This window comes from Phocoena sinus, chromosome 5 (genome assembly GCF_008692025.1).
Source record: "Phocoena sinus isolate mPhoSin1 chromosome 5, mPhoSin1.pri, whole genome shotgun sequence".
NCBI classification, from domain to species: Eukaryota; Metazoa; Chordata; class Mammalia; order Artiodactyla; family Phocoenidae; genus Phocoena; species Phocoena sinus.
In genome coordinates this window covers 71,585,785-71,608,288 of record NC_045767.1, presented here as the reverse complement: position 1 = coordinate 71,608,288, position 22,504 = coordinate 71,585,785, and the positions used below count along the sequence as shown (strand labels likewise).

Here is a 22,504-nt window from a genome sequence, read left to right as displayed (position 1 = left end):
TGGATATTAAAGACAAAGGAGAACTGGCAAAGGGAATGGAAGTTAGAAAATGAAAAGGGAAGAAAATAGTTTAGCACTCATTTGCCAGCCAGATTATTCTATTTAGATTCCCTGATTTGACTACTAAACTTGAGGAGAACAGATAAAGTAGGAAGTCTGAACTACCATACAAAAGGTTAAAATAGTTTAGATCAGTGATAAATTTAAATGTCTGGACTGATATTAAATGCCATCATGAGTGGTGCTATTTATTTCTTTGAATAAAATTTTAAATTTCCCCTAATATAATTCTACCTAATGTTCTGTACAGAAGCAATAATTCATTAAAATCTACTAATTCCACTTCTGCTTCTACTCCTTGGCTTAAATTTTTTAAGCAAGAAGGGCTAGTAAGTAAATGTCTTTTTCACTTAGATAAGGTTTTAAATACCTTAGGTTTTACATTTCAAAGAACAGGTTTATTCAGCATCTGCATAGGCTGACACCTCTAATCAAAATATTATTAGCTTTGAGGATAGATGGTAAAGAGGACCACAATTCATGACCTTGATAGTTCATATTCCCTACTGTAGACACTGTCTGATGTTTTTTCTTTAACCATAGCATATACACATGTTCAAATAATATGTGCAGATACATGTGTATGATATGATAAATTATTTGTCTACTTTCCTTAGTCTTGTAATGTTCAAAGGTTGATAAGGGGCTGCCCACACTTGACTTTGTGAACCTTATATACTCAACCAATAGAGATGAGCTGTAGAGTTGACAATTAGTCTAGGAGTGAAAGGGTATGCTGATCATCTAATCCAGTTCCATAGTCTCAGAAGAGAAGAGCTGTATATGTTAGCTTAGTAATAAATGATGTTCTTTTGCATATGTGTGTGTGTGTGTGTGTGTGTGTGTGTGTGTGTGTCTGTAAATAAGCCCCAGAAAGTGATAACTGAAATGGCTCTAGGGTCAAATACGAGGTAGACCCACACATACCCAGATACATCGGACAGACCTTACATATTCTAACTTTCCAAGGAATCCTTTAAAATCTCAAATATAGCCTTTTAGCTTACAGCAATTACTCAACCATGGCAAGATTAGTTCTGAATTCTGTTTTGCTGGGAAGGAAACCATTTTTATTCTGTCCTGATCACAGATCATTAATATAGCTGATGAATTGTCTGTGCCTTATTCAAGTAGAAGGAGCTCTATTTAAGGGAGACAGAGCAATACAATTTAACTATAGTTAATATTTGAAAGATAATATTGACATGGCTTGTTAATGGTCACAAGGTTTAGCTTTCTCCAAATCCATTTGAGAATAATGCAATAATGTTCTCCACTGTAAAGAGAAGGAACCAAAGAAGAAATCACAAAGTTAGTAAAATATTAGTGTAATGAGAATTTTAAAATATTCTCTAAGAAGCACTTATATAGTGTTGAATGTACTCCAAGATTTGTGTTTTATTTTGGTAAAATGATAAAAAGATATTACGTTGTAAAACATTCACCCCTGTAAGTGCTTACACATAGATGTTTTATTATCCAGCACTCTTACGGTAATCTCATTCTCTGGCTCTCTGTGAGAGACACCCTGGCCTGTAATTCTTATCGTTGGCTGTTGTTTGACGTTAAATCCCACCAGCTCTCTGTAGTGCTGGGAATGCATTACCTAGTGCGACTCTGGCTGCAGAGGCATCATAGTTGATCCAAAACGACACCCAGGACAGAATTGTAATCAGTGTGGAAGGCATGTAGGTTTGCAAAATGAAGTAACCAATGTTTCTCTTTAGACGAAAACTTAGTGACAGTCGTGGATAGGCCCCTGAGTGAAAAAAGAAAAGAAAAGAAAATCAGATGGTCATTTGGTGGGAGCCATCTCCTTTCTCATCATCACTAGTTCATGGGGGAAACATCCTCACCTGTTGTGAACTCCACCTTCTTGGACACCATCTTATAGTCAACAATTGAAAACTGAGGAAGCTCAATTTTATTCACTCCTGTTACTGCTCCTTCTCCTCCATTCCAGTAAAACTCAATGTCATCCGTGGTGTAGCCATCTGAAACCAGGAAACAGCAGAGTTAAACAGAATTCAGTTGGCCTAGAAATTCATTTTGAAGACAGTTGGGGATCTGGAGAGAAATTTCCCAGCAATTGACGATAAGATGATTTTGCTTTAAATTGGGATAACGTTAAGAGGCTTCATGTTGAGTGCCGTTTCTGACAGGCTGGTTGTGGCTGCCTTGAGAAGATGGATATACTTGGCTTTACTGAACATAACCTCTGTGATCATTCAGTGATATCTGATATCACCGCTGCATATTTATTCTCATTGTGTCCACTAATGGGCACTCTTCGGTTAGATTGAGGGATGCCTGAATTCTAGGTGCCTGGGCATAGATTTTGACTGTGTGTTATTTAACAACAACAAGTATAATAACTGAGCACTTATTTGTTAAAAGGGGAACAGAAAGGATAAAGGGATGGAGTATAATAAAAGATCAAATTAGTACGGACCCATTAAATGATCAAGACATTCAAAGAAGAGTATACATTTTTCAAAGAAAATTAGGTAAGCTTCTCTTTATAGCCTTTGATTATAGCTAATATATAGGTGAAAATTTTAGTAAATATGTGAATTTTTGATCATGTTGTTATATCTTAATACTTATGTTAGTGAGGTTTAAGTAATTTAAGGTGTAGAGGATTGTAGGTTGTGGTAGAAGGATCTATCTTGAAATCTATTCCCCCTTCCAGTTCTGCTCCCAATTGCCATGGGTCTGCTTGGGTTATGGTCATACATCAGAGTAGCTTGCATTAAAAAAGTGTATTAATATATTAAAAAATCTAAAAATCATTTAAAACATATAGAAGGCTTTATATTTGTATCTTTCTATCTGCTAGAGACAAAAAAAGATCTTTCTAAGGTTATTTTCTATTTTTATTGACCTCAAATAAAAAAGCATCAAATCCTTTTCCATTAGAATTACTAGGGCTTATGTTTCAAAAGTAACCATATAATGTAGTAGATATTTTGCCTACTAACTTTTGATTAAGCCAGAAACATTTTCTCAGAGATAAAGAGTGATATATTTAAGATTTAGAAGCTGAACGCCAAGTGCCAAAGAATCACCATCAACATATCGCTGAAAGAAAATTTAAGGTCTTCTTCATTTTTATTTTGAGGGGAAATAAGATTATCTTTACTTTATTGTTTTAAACACTTCTAGCTTCTCTTCAAAAAGCTCTTTTTTGAATTCTTATCCCTGAACTCATTGCACTCACAACTGTCTTGTATTTGTTACTTTTGCCAGTCTATACAGGTTATTATTTACTATAATATGTTTCAATTTGTTTTATTTTATTTCTCTTAAAACCATCTTCTTCTAGTTCAAGAACTTGCCCTTTCTTCAAAGGATAATCTTTCATATTCAGTAACCTATTTTACAATGACCCAAGTAGAGCATAGAAATGGAAGATATTTACTTTTAGATATAATCTTTGGTGTCCAAGAGGCTGTGAGACCCTCGATACCCACTGGACTTAGAGCAATCTACATGGAACTAATTGGCGTGTTGGGGATTTCCACCAAATTTAGGTATGGCTCCGTAAGACTGTGATTCTTAACATCTCTTTGAGAATCTGATAAAACCTTCTGAACTCAAAGAGAATGAGAAGACAAGCCACAGATTGGGTGAAAATATATACAAAAGACACATCTGATAAAGGACTGTTATCCAAAATATACAAGGAGATCTTAAACCTTGACAGTAAGAAAACAAAAAACCTGATTAAAAATGGGCCAAAGACCTTAACAGACATCTCACCAAAGGAGATATACAGATCGCAAATAAGCATATGAAAAGATGCTCCACATGACATGCTGTTAGTGAAACGCAAATTAAAACAATAATGTGGGCTTCCCTGGTGGCGCAGTGGTTGAGAGTCCGCCTGCCGATGCAGGGGACATGGGTTCGTGCCCCGGTCCGGGAGGATCCCACATGCCGCGGAGCGGCTGGGCCCGTGAGCTATGGCCGCTAAGCCTGCGCGTCCGGAGCCTGTGCTCCGCAATGGGAGAGGCCACAACAGTGAGAGGCCCGCGTACTGCAAACAAACAAACAAAAAAACACAAAAAAACAAACAAAAAAAACAATAATGTGATGCTACTGTACACCTATTAGAATCGTCAAAATCTGGAACACTGACATCACCAAACGCTGGAGAGGATGTGGAGCAGCAAGAACTCTCATTCATTGCCGGTGGAAATGCAAAATGGAACAGCCACTTTGGAAGAGATTCTGGTAGTTTCTTACAAAACTAAACACACTCTAATCATATGACCTAGCAATCTTGCTCCTTGGTTTTTAGCCCAAGTAATTGAAAACTTGTGTCTACACAAAAACCTGTACACAGATGTTTACAGTAGCTTTATTCATAATTGCCAAAACTTGGGAGCAACCAAGATGTCCTTTGGTCCTTTGATACTGTCGTACACATAGGTACTGGTATATTTCTCAGTGTTAAAAGGAAATGAGCTATCAAGCCACGAAAAAACATGGAAGAGACTTAAATGCATATTATTAGGTGAAAGAAGTCAATATGAGAAGGCCACATATTGCATGATTCAACTATGTGACATTCTGGAAAAGGCAAAACTATGGAGATGGTAAGATCAGTGGTTGCCAGGGGTTGGGGGTGGGGAGGGATGAATGTACGGAACACAGATCCTTAGAGAGCAATGAAAATACTCCGTATGTTACTATAGTGGGAGACAAATGTCATTATGCATTTGTCAAAACCCATAGAATGGACAACACTAAGAGTGAACCCGAAAGTAAATTATGGACTCTGGGTGATAATGATGTGTCCACATCATTTCATCAATTGTAACAAATGCACCAGTTTGGTGGCAGATGTTGATAACAGGGGAGGCCATTCATGTGTGGCGGCAGGGAGTATATGGGAAATCTCTGTACCTTCCCCTCAATTTTGCTGTGAACATAAAACTGCTTTAAAAAATATTCTTAAAAAAACTTCTGAAAAAACCCTACAGAAAAACATACATATAATACATATGTATAGATAGATAAATAAATACAATTTGACGGTAATTTCAGAGAATCATGGCTTCCCCTGGAGCCCATTTAAGTGTTCTAGAATAAGAACCTCCTCTCTGAGGGGAAATGGCTAGTGGCAACACGACAGCTTAAACTCAACCCTGATGCCCTTCCTTCCACTTCCGATTCAACTATGAACTTCTAAGCCCAGCATGAAGTGGGATCTGGGGAATATGAGGTCTCAGCTCTGTCTGGATCTAGTAGACAATGATGTCATGGGATGTTTTTCCCCTCAGGGACAGGAGAGAACTGGAGAACTACTGGCATGGGGTACTTGGATGGGGTTACAACAGTGAGATTAAGGAAGAAAGCTGGGTGCAGGGATTTGGGGGGACTGTTAAATGAAGGCTGCTGCCCCTTGTGTGACTATGTGGAGGAACTGCTGTTTTCACAGTCCTTTAATAAGATGTAGGAGAGTTTAAAAAGTGGGGAGAGAGAGGGAGAGAGAGAGAGAGAGACTACCTCCTGGTGCATCAGTAGGGGAATGACAGCTTGCCTGGAGCCCACCATGGTTTTCACCTAGCTAGAACACTGTTTCCATTTACGGTGCTCTGGCAGCTGGGTCCAAATCCCAAGGGATATGCAAGAGAAACACAACGATATTTATAAGAAAATCCAGTCATCCTACAGAAGGAAAACAAGCATAAGATCCAGAATAGATGGCTCCTCGTGAGAAGAACTGGTGGAGGAAGCAGATGATAGTTTGAACTTTTCATTTCCCATCTTTATTCAAAATTTGGGAACATATAAGGATATCTGATTAGAGCACAAAAACTTCCTTACTTCCTTGTACTAAAACCCACAGTTTTCAATTTAAAAAGAGTGTTAGATAAATTGAAAAGAAGATGGCCACTGATGAGGCCAGGTTAGTGGATTGGAAGACAGTTTGAACAAAATTATAGAAAGTTGGAAAGCATAAGCGCTTTGAAAGACTCATCTAGGAGAGCTAACATATGAATAGTGGGCATTCTTGACAGAAGAAGAGGAGCCATAATACACAAAAAGAAAATACAAATTTCCCTGAATTTAATAAACTGTTTTGCATATTGAAGGGCTCATTATATTATGTAACCGTGATATCACTCCTGAACTCCAAGGGTAAAAGAATAATTTTGCAATCTTCCAGACACAAAGTACAAGGTATTTTCACAGGAAAAACTCTGAGATTTCTGAAAGGAAGGGATTATAGAATAACAATTCAGAACATCTAGAGTAAAGGCAAAAGGACAGCAACTCAGAGTCCCATTACCCACAAAAATACCACTTCTTTCCAGAGAAGAATTCCAGAGAAGAATATATCACCCAGGGACCTGTTTGAGGAAATTATTCCTACAGAAGACTCAAATGAAACAAATGAATCAGGATGGATAACTAAGGCATTATCAGGGAAAGCTCATTGGAAACAGGCGGGTTATAAAGAATTATGACTACTTTGCTCAAATCTATGCAAACACATTTGAAAATTTGAATAAAATGGATAATTTTCTCATAAGAAAAGCATTTGCTAAAGCCCAAATCAGGAGAGACAGAAGATCAAAATAGTTTGATGTTACCCCCTACAAACAAATAAACACCAGACTCAAACATTTAAGACTGATAATTCTATTTCTACTTAAACAGTTCCAAAGTATAGGGGAAAAATGAAAAATTCCAGATTGTTTTCATAAACTAAGGAGAACATATTAGCAAAACAAGATCCAGCAGTACATTAAATAACTGCATAACTAGTGGGGTTTATTCTAGGAGTGCAAATGATTCAATATTAGAAAATCTAGTAATATACTTCATTATATTAACAGATCTAAGGAGAAAAAAGCATATGATTATGTAAACAGGTGCTAAAAAGGCATTTGACAAAATTTAATAGCCAGTCTGTTTGTTTTTTAACAAAACAAACATCACTCAAAAAATATGCATAGATGGATATTTCCATAACATGGTAAAACATATCTATCTCACTCTCAAAGCCAGAATCACGCTTATTGTGGAAACACTAGAATATTCCCATGAAAGTTAAGAACAAAATAAGAGTGTCCACTACCATTGCTATTATTTTTAACATTGTTCTGGAAATACTAGCCATTAGGTAAAAGAAAGAAAACTGAACTATAAAGTTGGAAAACTGCTGGTTAAACTATTAAGATTTGCTAATTATACCACTGTATATCTGGTAAACCCCAAATAATTAACTGAGAGACTTTTACGAACAATAGAATTAGTATGATTATGGGGTACAGAATTACTACACAGAAATGGGTAGCTTTCATATATAAAAACAAAAATTTATAATGGAAGAAAAGACCCTTTTTAAAATAGAGACAAGAAATATCTAGTAATAAACTTAGAAACAGGCAAGACTTATATGAAGCAACATTTGAAACACGTTTGAAAAGCACAAAAAAAGCCTTGAACAAATAAAAAGACATACCATGTTTTGAATAGGAAGACTCAACATCATTAAGTTCGTTTACAACTTAATGTGATTGCCTAGCGATACCAATGAGCTTTTTGTTTTGGGAACTAGACAAAGTGATTCTAAAGTTAAGATAAACAGATTGGAAAATCTAAGCTCTAAAAAATAAGACTCCTGGCTTTGTGCTACTAACCTTAACTTGACAACCAGGCACTAACCTATGTGTGTGTCTTACTCATTCAATGAGTAGGTATTTATTGAGTGCTGACTATGTGCCAAGGGGTGGAAAGTTACCGTGGCTGCAGTGGTGAATAAAACTGACGTGGCTCCTGCCCTCTTGGAGCTTGCATATTTCATGTAAAATGTTACATATTTCACCACAAAATTCCTTTCTAAATCCTTCTGTATGGATTGGCTTTTTTTTTTTTTTTTTTTTTTGTGGTACGTGGGCCTCTCACTGTTGTGGCCTCTCCTATTGCAGAGCACAGGTTCCGGATGCGCAGGCTCAGCGGCCATGGCTCACGGGCCCAGCCGCTCCGTGGCATGTGGGATCTTCCCGGACCGGGGCACGAACCCGTGTCCCTTGCATCGGCAGGCGGACTCTCAACCACTGCGCCACCAGGGAAGCCCCCTTCTTTTATTCTCTAAAAAATTTCCTGATGCCTAGAACAGATTCTGTCCCCAGTCATGTATCCAATACATATTTATGAATAAATGACTTTGTGAATGTTGTTTGCTGCTTAGGGGTCTATGTTTATTGTCTCAGATAGGTAGCCTGATATATAACTTACTTGGTAGCATTCTTGAGCCAGATTTATTCCTTGCTTTAAATGCTTCTGCTCACAAGGGCCTTACAGGTGGGTCTGGGCACCAAGGAAATGGAAAAAGCTGCTTATTAATTTTAGGCTTACTGAGTAACTAGGTGATAAATTACAACCTCAGTCTGATCTTCAAATTGTAGGATTCTAGGGGATAACTATGTAAGCAATATCTAGAGTTGAAGGACCAGAGATGGTTCACCGTTTGGGATTGAGAGGGGAGAAGACGGTGGGTGAGTCCAAAGCTCTCACTGTCTTCTGCTTTTGCAGGGCAGCAGAACCCTTCAATGCCATGCACAAAAACAGAGCTGGAGTATGGCTATCAATCAATGTGAATCTTAATAGGATTCCACGATTTATACAGTCAGTGGTCTGGGTCTGTATTCCTAAGCTCACTGGCACTTTGTTCAACTAAAACCCTTTAGGCTTAGTGTTCAAGGTACTGAGATAATTACAGACGATTTGGGGGAAAAAAGAATGCACACTCCATTTCAGGTGGAAGTGTGAGTTCTCATGGGAGCAATAATGGCAGCTGGACCCAAAGGGGAGAGCCTAGAAATAAACTATTATTCAAAGATTACACAAGGACATTTTGCCAACAGAGAGCAAACATCAATTTTCTCACACCCAACCGACCTATTTACCAAAGGTTTCCTTTATGAATCAGTGACTTCATACAGTGTCTCAAAGCCCGAACCCTTGGATACCAAGGATATTGTTTTGTAGCAACAATAACTACACAGAAGCTCTCAAAATTTCCTCTCAGCCCCTGGGGACTTCTTAGTGCGGCAGAAAGTACAGATAAAATTAAGTTGATGTCATTGGTTAAAGATGCGTGGAGCTAGTACAAATATACAAGCATCTGGATGTTAGTGTTTCTCTTTGCTATTTGAAACACTCTATGTTCGATGCATTTTTCTAACCTGGAAATAAAAATTACTCCCTGTTGTGCTTAATAGAGCTGGGAGGATGGTCTAAAATTGTACTGAAATGTGTTTTAGAGAATGGAGAGATTTAAGCTTCTAATCCACGGGTGGACATGAGTAAATGTATTTCCCTTTGTGGAATGGCCATTGGCCTCATCTCAAGTTTCACAGTGTGGGGCTTGATTGGCTTAAGCCAATTGTTAAAACACCATCCCCTTTGCGATGGTGACTGGCTAAGGGTTAGGCAATCACCCAGGTCTAAAACAATTAGGTCATAGCAGGTCCCCTGCCCAAATCAATTGCTTGGAAATAGGCATGTGACCCAAGTTGGTCCAGTCCTAGAGAAATCTAGGACTTGTGTTTAAAAGTTGGAGGAGAGAAGATTTCCCTCTCTCTTTTAGCTGTTGGTAAACAGGAAATGCTGAGCGGAGAGTGGCCAGGCCAGCTATAAGAGCCAGTATCTTTCCTTCCTGTTTACATCAGTCATTACTAGCACCTAACTGGAATCACACTCATGATCAACATTTCGGCTGACCTACTGAAATAAACTTAGTAGTCTTCCACTCTCCACTTCCTCCTGCTCTTTCCACGTGGGGGCAGAAATATTAGGAATTTATCAATATCTCTGCTCCAGGAGCTGTGTAGATCCTTCCTGTTTCAAGGTTATTAGATATTTGTAATGGTGCATCTCAGAAGCAGATAAGAAAGCCAGTTGGGCCTAATCCTTCCCGTGGCTCCCAACCTGCTATAACATTTATTCTAAAGGCTACTTGGGATTCCTTTCTCACCCATCTCTGTATCTCCTTGGTAGCCTAAGAAGCAGTAAACCAACCATGGAAGCCAGATTTTTAAAGCATTCTCACAAGTATTAAGAAACTGTAGGTACGACAGCAGAAACTAACACAACATTGTAAAGCAACTATACTCCAATTACAAAAAAACTAAACCAAAAAAAAAAAAAAGAAAGAAAATGTAGGTACAAATCTGTGCAACAAACCACTTAATAATTGACTCCTACCTGACAACCCACCGTTTGAGTGGTCATCCAGGGAAGGCCCTCGTGCTATTTTCTTAGTCAACTCAATAGTTAATTATGTTTCTGGCTAATCATTAGAAAATACGTCCTTATAATAAGAAAAAATTCACCTTCTTGGAGAGCATTCACCATCTGATCCTTGTCTACCCCTTGTGCTAACAGAAAATAAACCCAGTACCTTTTCTACATGACAGTACTTCCCATTTTTGAAGACACCTCTCACGATCCCTTTCAGTGTTTCCTTCTTCAGGCTTTGGTCTTTCGCAGGATGTACTCAACCTATGAAGCTTTTCTCCTCTCAGTAGTTTCCAGTTTGCTGATATGCCATTTGAAGCATGGAAGCCCCAGGCTGAGAGGAGGCCATGTCTACCTCCGCTCTTCTCCCTCCTTTTGAGTTATCTGGAAAATGTTCCTATTGTGTAGACTCACCCCCAAGATTAATCCTGCCCTGGTTTAATCTGGCCAAACATAGGAGGCCATGGCACCTCCTGTGTTTGGCCAATATGTAAATTTCCAGAGTGACTTTCCAAGAGTCCTGCTCTTTCATATCTGACTGCTTAATACCACATAGTCCATTAATCCTTGTCTACGCTAGATCATCCCCATTTAAAGACTTTTAGATCCCAGGTACTTTTTATTTTGGAGACACCTTCCCACATTATATTAAATACATTAAAATGCATTCACATCCCATGTTAAACCTAATTTACATGTCACTGTAAAAGCACTGGATTGCAGCTGACTTGTTAACATAATGTTATATTCGTTTTAATATTGTAGTTTTCCTTATGCATTTTGGAGCCAATAATTTAAGACCCTTGATAAACTCGTAGTATGTAGACATTTTGCCTATAATGCTTGTTGGCAAAATGGCTTTGCTGGAGCCCAGATACCGACTGGGCTCTAGTGCACTGCTTAAGATCGCTTTCCATGCATTCTTTATTCGGAATATATCCAGCTCCTCTTAAATTTATGACTGATGGGAATTCTGCTGTCATCGTCAGATCTTCTGACCCTGATTGTGGCTTGTCCTGATTTCTAAATTGGCTACCACCTCACGATGGTAGCCAATTTTTCACCATGAAATTGTCTTCCAGGTTGTACTGCATGCAGTAGCTACCCTCTTGGGTTGTTCAGGTGGCCTCTCCGAGGCTGAGCCTCTGTCTGATCCTGTCTGGCCTCCTGTACCACTTTTCTGGCCCCATGCTGATGAGGTTCTTATATGCTTTCCACCATGCCTGTCCAACTCATGATATTCTTGGCGTAGCTAGCTAGTGAAGGGCAAGACTTTTCTTATTCTAGTCACTGGTCTTCTATTAAAGCAGCACAAGTTCAAATTAGCTTTTTGACAGTCACATTACTTTTTCTTCCTTGGACTCAAACATAGGATCTATTATAGTCCCCATTAAATTTTATCTAATTCAATTTGACTTGCTGTTGAGGTTTTTTTTTGATCTTTATTTGCTCACCCTCTTGGTTTCATGTTCTCTTCAGGTTTGATAAACATGCCTTTTATCATTATTCCCTTGACTGAGACAAATGTGGGATGGCAGAGACAAAGATAGAGCCCTGTTACAATCTCTTGGCAATGCTCCTCCAGGTTGATAATAAAAGTCTCTAATCAGTGCTTTGCTGGGTGGCACCATCATTTATTCATTATTTTTTAATTAATTAATTAATTTTATTTTTGGCTGTGTTGTGTCTTCGTTGCTGCGCGCAGGCTTTCTCTAGTTGTGGTGAGCGGGGGCTATTCTTTGTTGTGGTGCACGGGCTTAGTTGCTCTGCGGCACATGGCATCTTCCCAGACCAGGGCTTGAACCCGTGTCCCCTGCATTGGCAGGTGGTTTCTTAACCACTATGCCACCAGGGAAGCCCCCCATCACTTATTCATTTAATATTTGCCTAATAGTTTTAGCTTTGAGTCTGTATCTCTGTATTTATCACCTTTTCCTGATTCAGTGATTTTACAATCCTATCAAATAAGGAAGTGAGGTCTATTTTGACTTGTGTTTGGAGAAATCGAGCTGTTTCCATAGATTACTGAGCCCTCTTCTTTGGGATCCAGGACTAGAATATTCCCCAGACTGAATCAAGTCTCATCAGCCTAAGTGTCTTTGAATTTATCTTTCTTACCTTCTGGAACGTGGAATGGTGTATTCCATTCTGTCAATACCAATAATAATTAGGTATACTGATGATATGTAGGCTTATGATAATCACCTTCCCTTCACAATGCCCAGCTTCCTTTAATACGTGCTAATTGAGCTATATGGAATTAATTTGTGTGGGTGCATATGTTTTAGGCAAATTATTGGTTAAAAATTAGAATCAGGGTTGCTGTATGCCCCAAATCAGTGGTGAAGTAAAAGATAATCACACCTGGAAATCCTAAAATCTTACTATTAAGTGTTTGTTATATGTTTTTTATCAATAAAGGTTTCTCAAAACAAACAGCTACTAGCTATCTACATTTTTTTGGTCTTAATAGTCAAAGGAGAGAATATTTTGTGTCTCAGAAAAAATCCTTATCCATCTCTTTCTAATTTGTATTAATTGCAAAGTAGATTTTTCTGGGAAATCTATGGTCAAATTTTCTTTTATAGTCTTGAAATTTTTCAAGACTATAAATTTATATATAAAAGACTATAAAAGACTATATAGACTATAGTCTATTTTATATAGACTATTTTATATAGTCTATTTTATATAGACTATAGTCTTTTATATATAAAAGACTATAAAAGACTATATATAAAAGACTACTATAAAAGACTATAAATTTTCTTTTATAGTCTTTTACGTTATCTATACATTTAATGAACATCCCAATTTTTTGGACCCTCCCTACTTAAAAAAAATAATTGGGGCGAAAGATGGAAATAAATTGTGACTGTTAATGCTTGTTCCTAAGTTATGTCAAATCCGGCACAACTTTCTCAAAAGATAAATTTTACAGAATGTCAACAACAAAAACCATGTACTTCTTTACAAAGTTCTGTGAGAAATCTCTGTTCCAAAATTGAGATAGTCTTTTGCTTAATATTACTGTATGGAACAGAGAAGGCCTTGCCTGTTCAACTCAGCTCAAATGAGGTGTTGGAGTTACTGGGATTGGATGTCATCTCTACCCATAATTTCTGCTCTGATAAAAAGGAACATCAAAACCCCTCTCCACTTTGAAACAGTTGTTTGGTTGGGGGGAAAATCCATTATACCTGTTTTCTCCAAGCATTAGAATGACCATATTGACTTGAACATATGAAAAATGAATTAACTGCATAAGCAGAGAATCTAAACCAGTGTGTTAATGTAGGTGTGGTTTAAGATTGTTTAACAGTCCTATTTAAGATTGGATATTGTTTAAGAATGCTTCATCTATTAGACATCCTTGAAGGTGTGCATCCTTGTTTCATTAAGAAGAAAAAAAAAAATCTGGCCTAGTCTAGAGAAGGGAGTCACCTCTCATTATGACAAGCACCTAATATGCCACTTGTGCCTTTATCTTCTAAAGTGTGAGTGACCTTCAAGGAAAAATAAGACCAGGAACAAGTAAAGTACAAATGAAGGTGATTATCCAGCTAATTCAAATGCAATATTATGTGAACCTTTCTGTTCTGGCAATGTTATTGTTGGTCTGAAACTCTAGATTAACAGTTTAGATGATAACCCCACTTACCTAATTTAATTTTTATGACCACATTGCATCATAAATATGGAAAATTATTCAGAATATATTCATGGTATTTTTATTTTGAAGAGTTATGTGCATCCTTCTTGCTTGTGAACCCACCCCTGAGTGGTTACCGAGTTTTGCTTTGTTTTAATTCTTCTTTTCTTTTTTTAGAGGGTCACTTTTCACTGATAAATTCTGATGATAAGAAATGGTGATTTGTCAATAAAATACATTTTTGGAGAACTTGTTAAAAACTTAAAAAACCCAACTCAACCAAACCAGTTATGGTAAAATATTTACAGTATGAGGTTAAGAGAAAACAAACATAAGAAAAATGTATGTGTATGTGTATATATCACAAAGGATATGTATGAAAATAGTTAATAGTAGTTAGGATCATGGGTTTTTCTTTATTTTAAAAATTTTATGTGGTGAACTTGTAATGCTTTTAAAAATAAAGCCCCAGTAAATTATTTTTATGTTCTAGAAAACACCTAAATACTGTATGAACTTCAAATCTGTGAAGATTATTTGAATGACCTGTAGAGGGCACTCAAGACCTTCCAGATTCATAGGGAGAGACAAGGATACTGTCTGAAAATTTTATTCCTTTCAGTTGCAGGAGTTTTACATTTTTCCTATTTTAGCTTTGGATCACTGATTCTCACAAGGTTCTATTTTAAAATTCATTTATGTTAAATAACACTAGTACAATTCTGATTAATATACCTAGTCACAAATTCTTATTTTTAGCTAGAAATATCTGTTTATATTTAAATACATGCAACTCTAATTGTTACTAAAATGATTAAAACAAATGACCTGTTTTGGTATATTTAATGCTTAAGTTGTAATCTTTTCACTAACATCTTCAAAAGGACAGTCTCTGCTAGTTGAGCTATGCATATGAATTAACAAATATCTATGTGCAGCAAATGGACCTATTCTTCCCATCCTTATTATTATTATGCAGCTGGTAGAAATGAAATGCATTACATTAAAAATTAGCCTTCTTTCAGGTCAGAGTTTATTTTCAATTTTTATTTTATTAACTAAGTTGCCTCGTTCCTGATTTCTTTTAGCTATCATCTATGTATTTTAGTCTCATATACCTTATCAATCACATTCAGATGCCATTAATTGAGACCCACTCTATTCAGTTTCTAAACCTGATGCCTTCCCCATTTGTGGATGCAAAGTATGTAGTCCCTGCCCTGGGTTTTCACAAATGTGTTGCACACAACCTATGATAATAATACAGTACCAAGCTATAGTATCTAAAAAAGGTGGATTTTATTTTCTAACAAGATAGCTTTTCTCTGGCAATTCTCAGCCATCTTCAAATATTACATGTTCTTTTGGATTCCCTTTAGGATCAGGTTGGATAGCCTTAGCAACTAGGAGGCCATGTGCTTTTGTGGCTCACAAACTATTATATGTTCTTGTATAATTTCTTGGCTTTTGAAATCATGTGAATAGAATGTTGAAGAGCTGACAGTTCACAGTTGTTTGTATCTACAGCTTATCTGCACTCATTCCCAAGTGCTAGATTGGTGTCACAGAGGTTACTGTGGTAGGCTTTTTGGGCACATTAATATCTGTGTTTTAAAAAATTGCATTGTGTCTGGGCATGAGGGAAAAAAAAACCTATCCAATTATTATTGGTTTTGCTGGAATTGATTTTTCACTCCGTGTAACTTGGCAGTTACACTGATGAAACATGTGGCTTGCTGCCATTTTATTTATGTTGAGGACTTTATTTCTGATGCCCATGAAATAGGAAGACGGGCAAATATAAATTTATCTTTTTTTTTTTTTTTTTTTTTTGCGGTACGCGGGCCTCTCACTGCTGTGGCCTCTCCCGCCACGGAGCACAGGCTCTGGACGTGCAGGCCCAGCGGCCATGGCTCATGGGCCCAGCCGCTCCGCGGAACGCGGGATCCTCCCAGACCGTGGCACGAACCCGCGTCCCCTGCATTGGCAGGCAGACTCTCAACCACTGCACCACCAGGGAAGCCCTATAAATTTATCTTTGAAGCTGCCTGGTGTAGAAGTTTGGGAGCAGCAGTTAGGAAAGGGCATTGTAATGTTATTGCCTGATCTCAGGCCAGGGAAGAGAAACAGTGAGTATCATTTTCACTTTTCAGAAGGGGGAAATAAAAGTACAGATTTCCATGATCTGATTGGGAAAGCGAATGCTTCCAAGTTTCTATCTGTGGAAATGGGGCCAATAATCTGCAGTACCTGACTCACAGGGAAGATAAAAAAAAAAAAACAAGGTTGCTTTTGCAAAGTTAACAGCTACAGAGTGCTTCTTAGAACAGGGGTTCCCAACCCTGGGGCCGAGGACTGCCACCACTCCGTGGCCTGGTAAGAACCGGGCCGCACAACAGGAGGGGAGCAGCGGGCAAGCGAGCGCAGCTTCATCTGCCGCTCCCCATGGCTGGCATTACCGCCTGAGCCATCCCCCTCCATCCCCCCACCCCCATCCGTGGAAAAACTGTCTTCCATGAAACTGGTCCCAGGTGCCGAAAAGGTTGGGGACTGCTGTTGGAAGCAATCATCATCAAAATACTTAGAAGCATTACACAAGCATCACCTGTTACTTCAGGATGAGTCTATAACATTGTCCTCAGCTGAGGGTGATTCCCCCTGCCCAGGGGACATTTGGCAACATCTGAAGGCATTTTTGGTTATCACAACTTGGGAGATGGATGCTACTAATCTAGTGAATAGAGGCCAGGGATGATGCTAAATGTCCTACAATAACCAGTCCAGTGCTCCACATGAATTATCCAGCCGAACCTGCCAATAATGCTGATGTTGAGAAACTCTGGTCCTTAGCTAGATGGTACTGTGGTTGGTAGAATGGGTCATATTAAGATTATTTGTATTGGCGATGTGACAAGTGGTTCTTAGTGTTACCCAGATCTCATTCTAAGCAGGTAGATCTTTTGGGAAAGAAAGATATAGAACAGTTCTGTCCTCAAATAGCAAATAGAATTTCTTTACTTTTAATCCAAGGACCTCATGCCCACCCCTGGCCAAGACAGTACGATCGTGGTTACACACTACTGGGGATTGGGTAGAGGGAAAAGAGACCCTTGGGGAACCTGACTAACAAGCATGGCAAATTCTTGGCTCTTTGGTTTAAAATAAACTAGCCTGAAAGTCAGAAAGGATGTCTACATATGCGAACTTTCTGAAGAATTCTTTTCACCCTGAACTCCCCCAACTACACACACTAAAGACACTTCAAGGAAAAGAAGAGGGGGAGAGAGAAGAAGAGAGGAAAGGAGAGTCAGATGTGAATCGGGGAAGCCCTGTCTGCCTCTGCCCCTTCAAGCTGGGTTCTAGGGTTGGGGTATGATGCTAGACAGCCTCTTTAAAGTTCTGGATAGGAGTGGAGCCTGCACCTTATGCCGAAGGCAATCAAGCATTGTAGGAAGAAGGTTTTTCATTCCACCATTTAGGAGAACAGTATGCTCTGTTAAAGCTGCAGAATGCTAGAGACAACTCCATCTGTTGTTTCTTGTGGGTTCTTAATAGTGAGGGAGGATTTCAGAGGGTTGCTGGTGGCAGATGTGCACTGGCAGAGAACCTGTGGTCCAGTAAGACATCTCAGGGTTACTTCATTGGAAGGATACAGCATGGACTGTTCCCACCAGGGCTCTAAGATTCAGTTAGCACATTGCTAGCGCTATAAGAGCTCGGTGGGACCTGGGTCAGCACCCACAGAATGTCCAGTTGCCATTGGAGTGAGACCTGATTTCACCTGTGCTGTGAGCCAGACAGGACCAGTTATCTCTGAAGTCAGAGGCTGGCCCAGGAACCAAGAGATTGAGCATGAAAGTAGAACAACCCCTCTCTGACCCCCTGAGGTGATGTATCCATAAGCATCTCCAGAGCTTAGACTCATCCCCAGGGGGAGGAGTGGCACAAAAGGGAGACAGTGCAAATAGACCAAGGCACATCCCCTCTGCTCCCCTGGCATTTGCTCTGGTGCCCTCTGACCTCACCGTCAATGTTGGGGGGAAGAGCAGGAAGAAAGAAACAGTCCTGGTGTCACTGCAGCTACACTGGAAGTGTCTGAGGAAGTGCTGAATTTGAGAGAGTATGTGGAAATTACTAGATTGAGCCACACACTTTAAAATTAAATGGACACACTTTGGTTTGTAGACTGAAATTTTTACCTATTTTAGCTGTAGCTACAGGAAAACAAGTACAGAGATTACAAAGTCTAGTGTCTCGCTCCCACTCTCCATACAATATCTAAAGGCCATATTAGAATTTGAGCAAAAAGATGTACAGTTAGATTCTCATAAAACAACACAGCTGGGGCTTTAAGAGTAGATTGGATTATACCAGTTTACATTCCCACCAACAGGGTAGGACTGTTCCCTTTTCTAAACTGGTACAGCCACTATGGAGAACAGTATGGAGGTTCCTTAAAAAGTACAAATAGAACTACCATACGACCCAGCAATCCCACTACTGGGCATATACCCTGAGGAAACCATAATTCAAAAAGATACATGCACCCCAATGTTTATAGCAGCATTATTTACAATAGCCAGGACATGGAAGCAACCTAAATGTCCATCAGTAGAGGAATGGATAAAGAAGATGTGGTACATATATACAATGGAATATTACTCAGCCATAAAAAGAACAAAATAATGCCATTTGCAGAAACATGGATGGACCTAAAAATTGTCATACTGAGTGAAGTAAGTCAGACAGAGAAAGACAAATATCATATGATATTGCTTATATGTGGAATCTAAAAAAAGGTACAAATGAACTTATCTGCAATACAGAAATAGAGTGACAGATGTAGAAAATAAACTTATGGTTACCAGGGGGTAAGGGGGGGGAGGGATAAATGAGAAGATTGGGGTTGACATATAATAAGGACCTACTGTATAGCACAGGGAACTCTACTCCATACTCTGTAATGGCCTATATGGGAAAAGAATCTAAAAAAGAGTGGCTTTATGTATATGTATAACAGAATCCCTTTGCTGTACACCTGAAACTAACACAACATTGTGAATCAACTATGTCCCAATACAAATTTTAAAAAAGAGTAGATTGGGTTACATTTTCTCCCCAAAGAATCTCCATTAGATGAGTGCTCAATTTCCAGAAGTTCATGTTACTAAAACATGGACTTTAAAATAAAATTGTACTAGAAGAATCCTTTATCACAGTCCTTTTATGCTACATTTTCAGATTTTTCAGCCGTATTTTGGTTTAATCCATACGCTGCTGACCAAAGGACCATGAAACTGAAAATCATGGTGCCCACTGATCTAGATTGCTTTGAAGCAGCCACTCTGGTTATTAATTTTCATTCAAAAGGAAGATTTTGGCTAGGTTACTTTTCTAGAGCTTAGAGCGGGCAAGGCTCCTGAGAATTCTTTGAGAAATTCCATATAAATATTAATCCGTAAAACCCCACTGCTCGGCTATCTCTTCCCTGTTGAAGATGACCTTTCACTAAAAAAAGTATTAGCAGGCAACTGTTTGTTGATACCTGGTTAGATGTTCCATGCAGCAGACCTTTTAATTCTGAGGCAAGCAATACACATTATCACAAGCAATTTCTGAGACGTTATTATATTAAGAATCTGTAGGGCAAGTTAGAAATTCTTCTTCAGAATAAAACCTGGAAATAAATACTACTGATTAAATAATCACCCTATATGAAAAGAATCCATGTCCTCTTGTGATCATATGATTGCTGCCATTGATTTAGTGCCTTTTATGGGTCAGGTCTAGAGCTAGACATTTTACATACATCACCACTACACTCAATCCTTACAAGAGCTGTTTAAGAAGAAATGAGCTCCATTATAATCATTAGGACACTGAGGTTTAGACGATTTAAGGAACACGGTCACAAACCTTGTTAGGGCAGCATTTCTATAATCTTTCTTCCTCACCACACTGCCTAATTTCATACTTGCTAATTTATACGATTTGTTCATACTTTTTGTTTCATACTGTAGAAAGAATTATACCCTACTAGGTTGAACCTTATGAAAGTGATGATATTTGACCTTTTTTGGACCCAGAACAGGAATTTCATATGCTTAATCTTAATATAGTATAGTATGCACTGGCTCAGCTTATAAAATTGTGGGAGTCTCTGGACTGGTTTTGATCTATTACCCTATTCATATCTCAGATTGTACTGCTAATCTGTAATCTTGAATAGAATGAAGTATTTGAAAAGTTATGCATAAGTCATTTTGAATCCATCACCCCAGAAGGAAAAGATGTCAAAGCAGTTCTGGTGTGATGGAGAGAAACAGACATGGAATCCAAAACCTGGATTCTGGTCTCAGCTCCGCCACTTACCGCCTCTGACCTTTGCCGAGGTGTAGCCACGCCGAATCTCAGCTACTTTCTCTGTGAAATGAGGCTAATCATAACTATCTCACAGAGCTGTGAGGAATTAATAATTTAATTAAAAAGAAAAGTTTTTATTGCGTGCCTACTACACCCAGGCATCGTGATGAGCTTTTGGTGTAAACAGATCAATAAAATTTTTACCCTGCCTTTATCCCAAAGGAGTTCATCGTTTTAAGACAACTAGGAGAAATAAATATGATATGATGTTAAAAGTGCTAAAATAAACGAATGTACAAAATGTTACAGAAACAGGGAGGAGGGAAGTGTAACACTCATCCACTTGAGCATCTCAAATGTGTGGAAAGCTCATGTGTCTTGTTCATACTCTAATAAGACTTTACTAAATATTAGTTGAATAAATGAATGATTCATGGGGTTTGAGGAAGAAGATTGGAAATAAAATTTCACTTTCTTTGCCTCTTTCATTTCCTCACTGCCCTCTCACTGCTCAAATCATGTCAGCCTAGCTGGTGTCTCCCTCCTTTCATGAACTTCTTTCTGCAATAGCTTCTTTTTTGTCTTTTGGCAATTCAACAAAGAAGAAAAATATATTCCTGGTATGATTTTAAACTGGCAAGACTAGGAAATATTTCAAATGCACAGCAAAGAAAACAAATGAATGAAAAGGCAACCTATGGGATGGGAGAAAATATTTGCAAACCATATATCTGGATAAGGGGTTAATATCCAAGATATACAAGGAATTCATACAACTCACAATAGCAAAAAGCCAAACAACCCAATTAAAAAATGGGCAACAGACCTAAATACACATTTTCTCAAAGAAGACATGGAAATGGCTAATAGGTACATGAAAAGGTGTTCAACATCATTAATCATCAGGGATTCGCAAATCAAAACCACACGGACATATCACCTCATATCTGTTAGAATGGCTGTTATCAAAAAGATAAAAGATAAGTTTTGGTGAGGATGTGGAAAAAAAAAAAGAACTCTTGTGCACTGTTTGTGGGAATGTAAATTGGTACAGATTTTATGGAAAATATTATGGAGTTTTCTTCAAAAAATTAAAAAAGGAAAATACCTTATGATCCAGCAATTTCACTTTCAGGTATAATCCAAAGCAAATGAAGTCAGTATCTCAAAGAGATTTCTGCACTCCCATGTTCATTGCATATCTATCTGTCTATCTATATGTATCTACCTACACGCACATATGTATATACACACACACAAATATTGTTCAGCCTTATAAAAGAAGGAAATCCTGCCATTTGTGACCACACAGATGAACCTGGAGGACATTATGTTAAATGAAATAATGACACAGAAAGCCAAGTATCACTTGATCTCACTTACATGTGGAATCAATGGCTTCTTAACTTCCAAACCAACCAGGCCCTTTTTACCCTCTATCTTACCTGATCTCTTAGGTATATTTGTTGTTGCCGATTACTTTCTCTCAGAACCTCACCTTCTGTCACTTTTTTGAAATGACATTTCTGGGTTCTCTTCTCGCCTGTCTCTGACACAGTTTCCCTTCCTCTTCTTGGGGTTTTCTCTCAAATCAAAAGCTATGTGACGTTCCTTAGGGAGCATCCTACAGTTCTTGGATAATATTTCCACTCTTGGTTTTAACTACTGATGATGATTCCAATCTTATTTCCAGGATATAATTCTCCTTTGAGATTTAGACTTCAAATTTCCAACAATCTGCCTGTCATCCTCAGATGAAAATTCCTCACATAAAACTCAAAATGTTCATCATCTCATCTCCCAAACACTTTGCCCCTCTTCTGGTACACTCACACTCCCAGTTCATGACACTATCATTCACCTAGTCACTCGTGGGAGCCATCCTTGATTCGTTATTTTCCCTCACTTACTGTGAACGATTCAGGCCAAAGACAATGTCTGAATGTTCTTTCCTTTTCTGTAACGACCCAAGAAACACTCTCTCTGAGATGGTGTTGCTACAAGATTATAGACTCTCCATCCATTGGGTCCCTGAGTAATTCTGTGGAGCAGAATCCCTCCTCCACATCAATTTACGGTAGACACTTAGTGTAAACAGGGTAGAAACCTTTGCTGTATTAAGTCATTGAGATTTTGGTGTGTGTTTCTGACTGCAGCATGACCTAGCTT

At 38.4% G+C, this 22,504-nt stretch overlaps 1 protein-coding gene across 3 annotated transcripts in view; it reads right to left on the bottom strand.

Annotated features, from left to right (window-relative positions):
* Positions 1–22,504, bottom strand: part of GABRB1 (gamma-aminobutyric acid type A receptor subunit beta1) — a 389,072-nt gene that overhangs the window by 15,118 nt on the left and 351,450 nt on the right. For all 3 annotated transcript variants that reach the window (XM_032632382.1, XM_032632383.1, XM_032632384.1), the window contains exons 6-7: positions 1,917–2,054; positions 1,667–1,819 (exon numbers count right to left, since the gene is read on the bottom strand). In XM_032632382.1, coding sequence (XP_032488273.1) covers positions 1,667–1,819; positions 1,917–2,054 — 291 coding nt within the window. The remainder of the gene's footprint in view (positions 1–1,666; positions 1,820–1,916; positions 2,055–22,504) is intronic.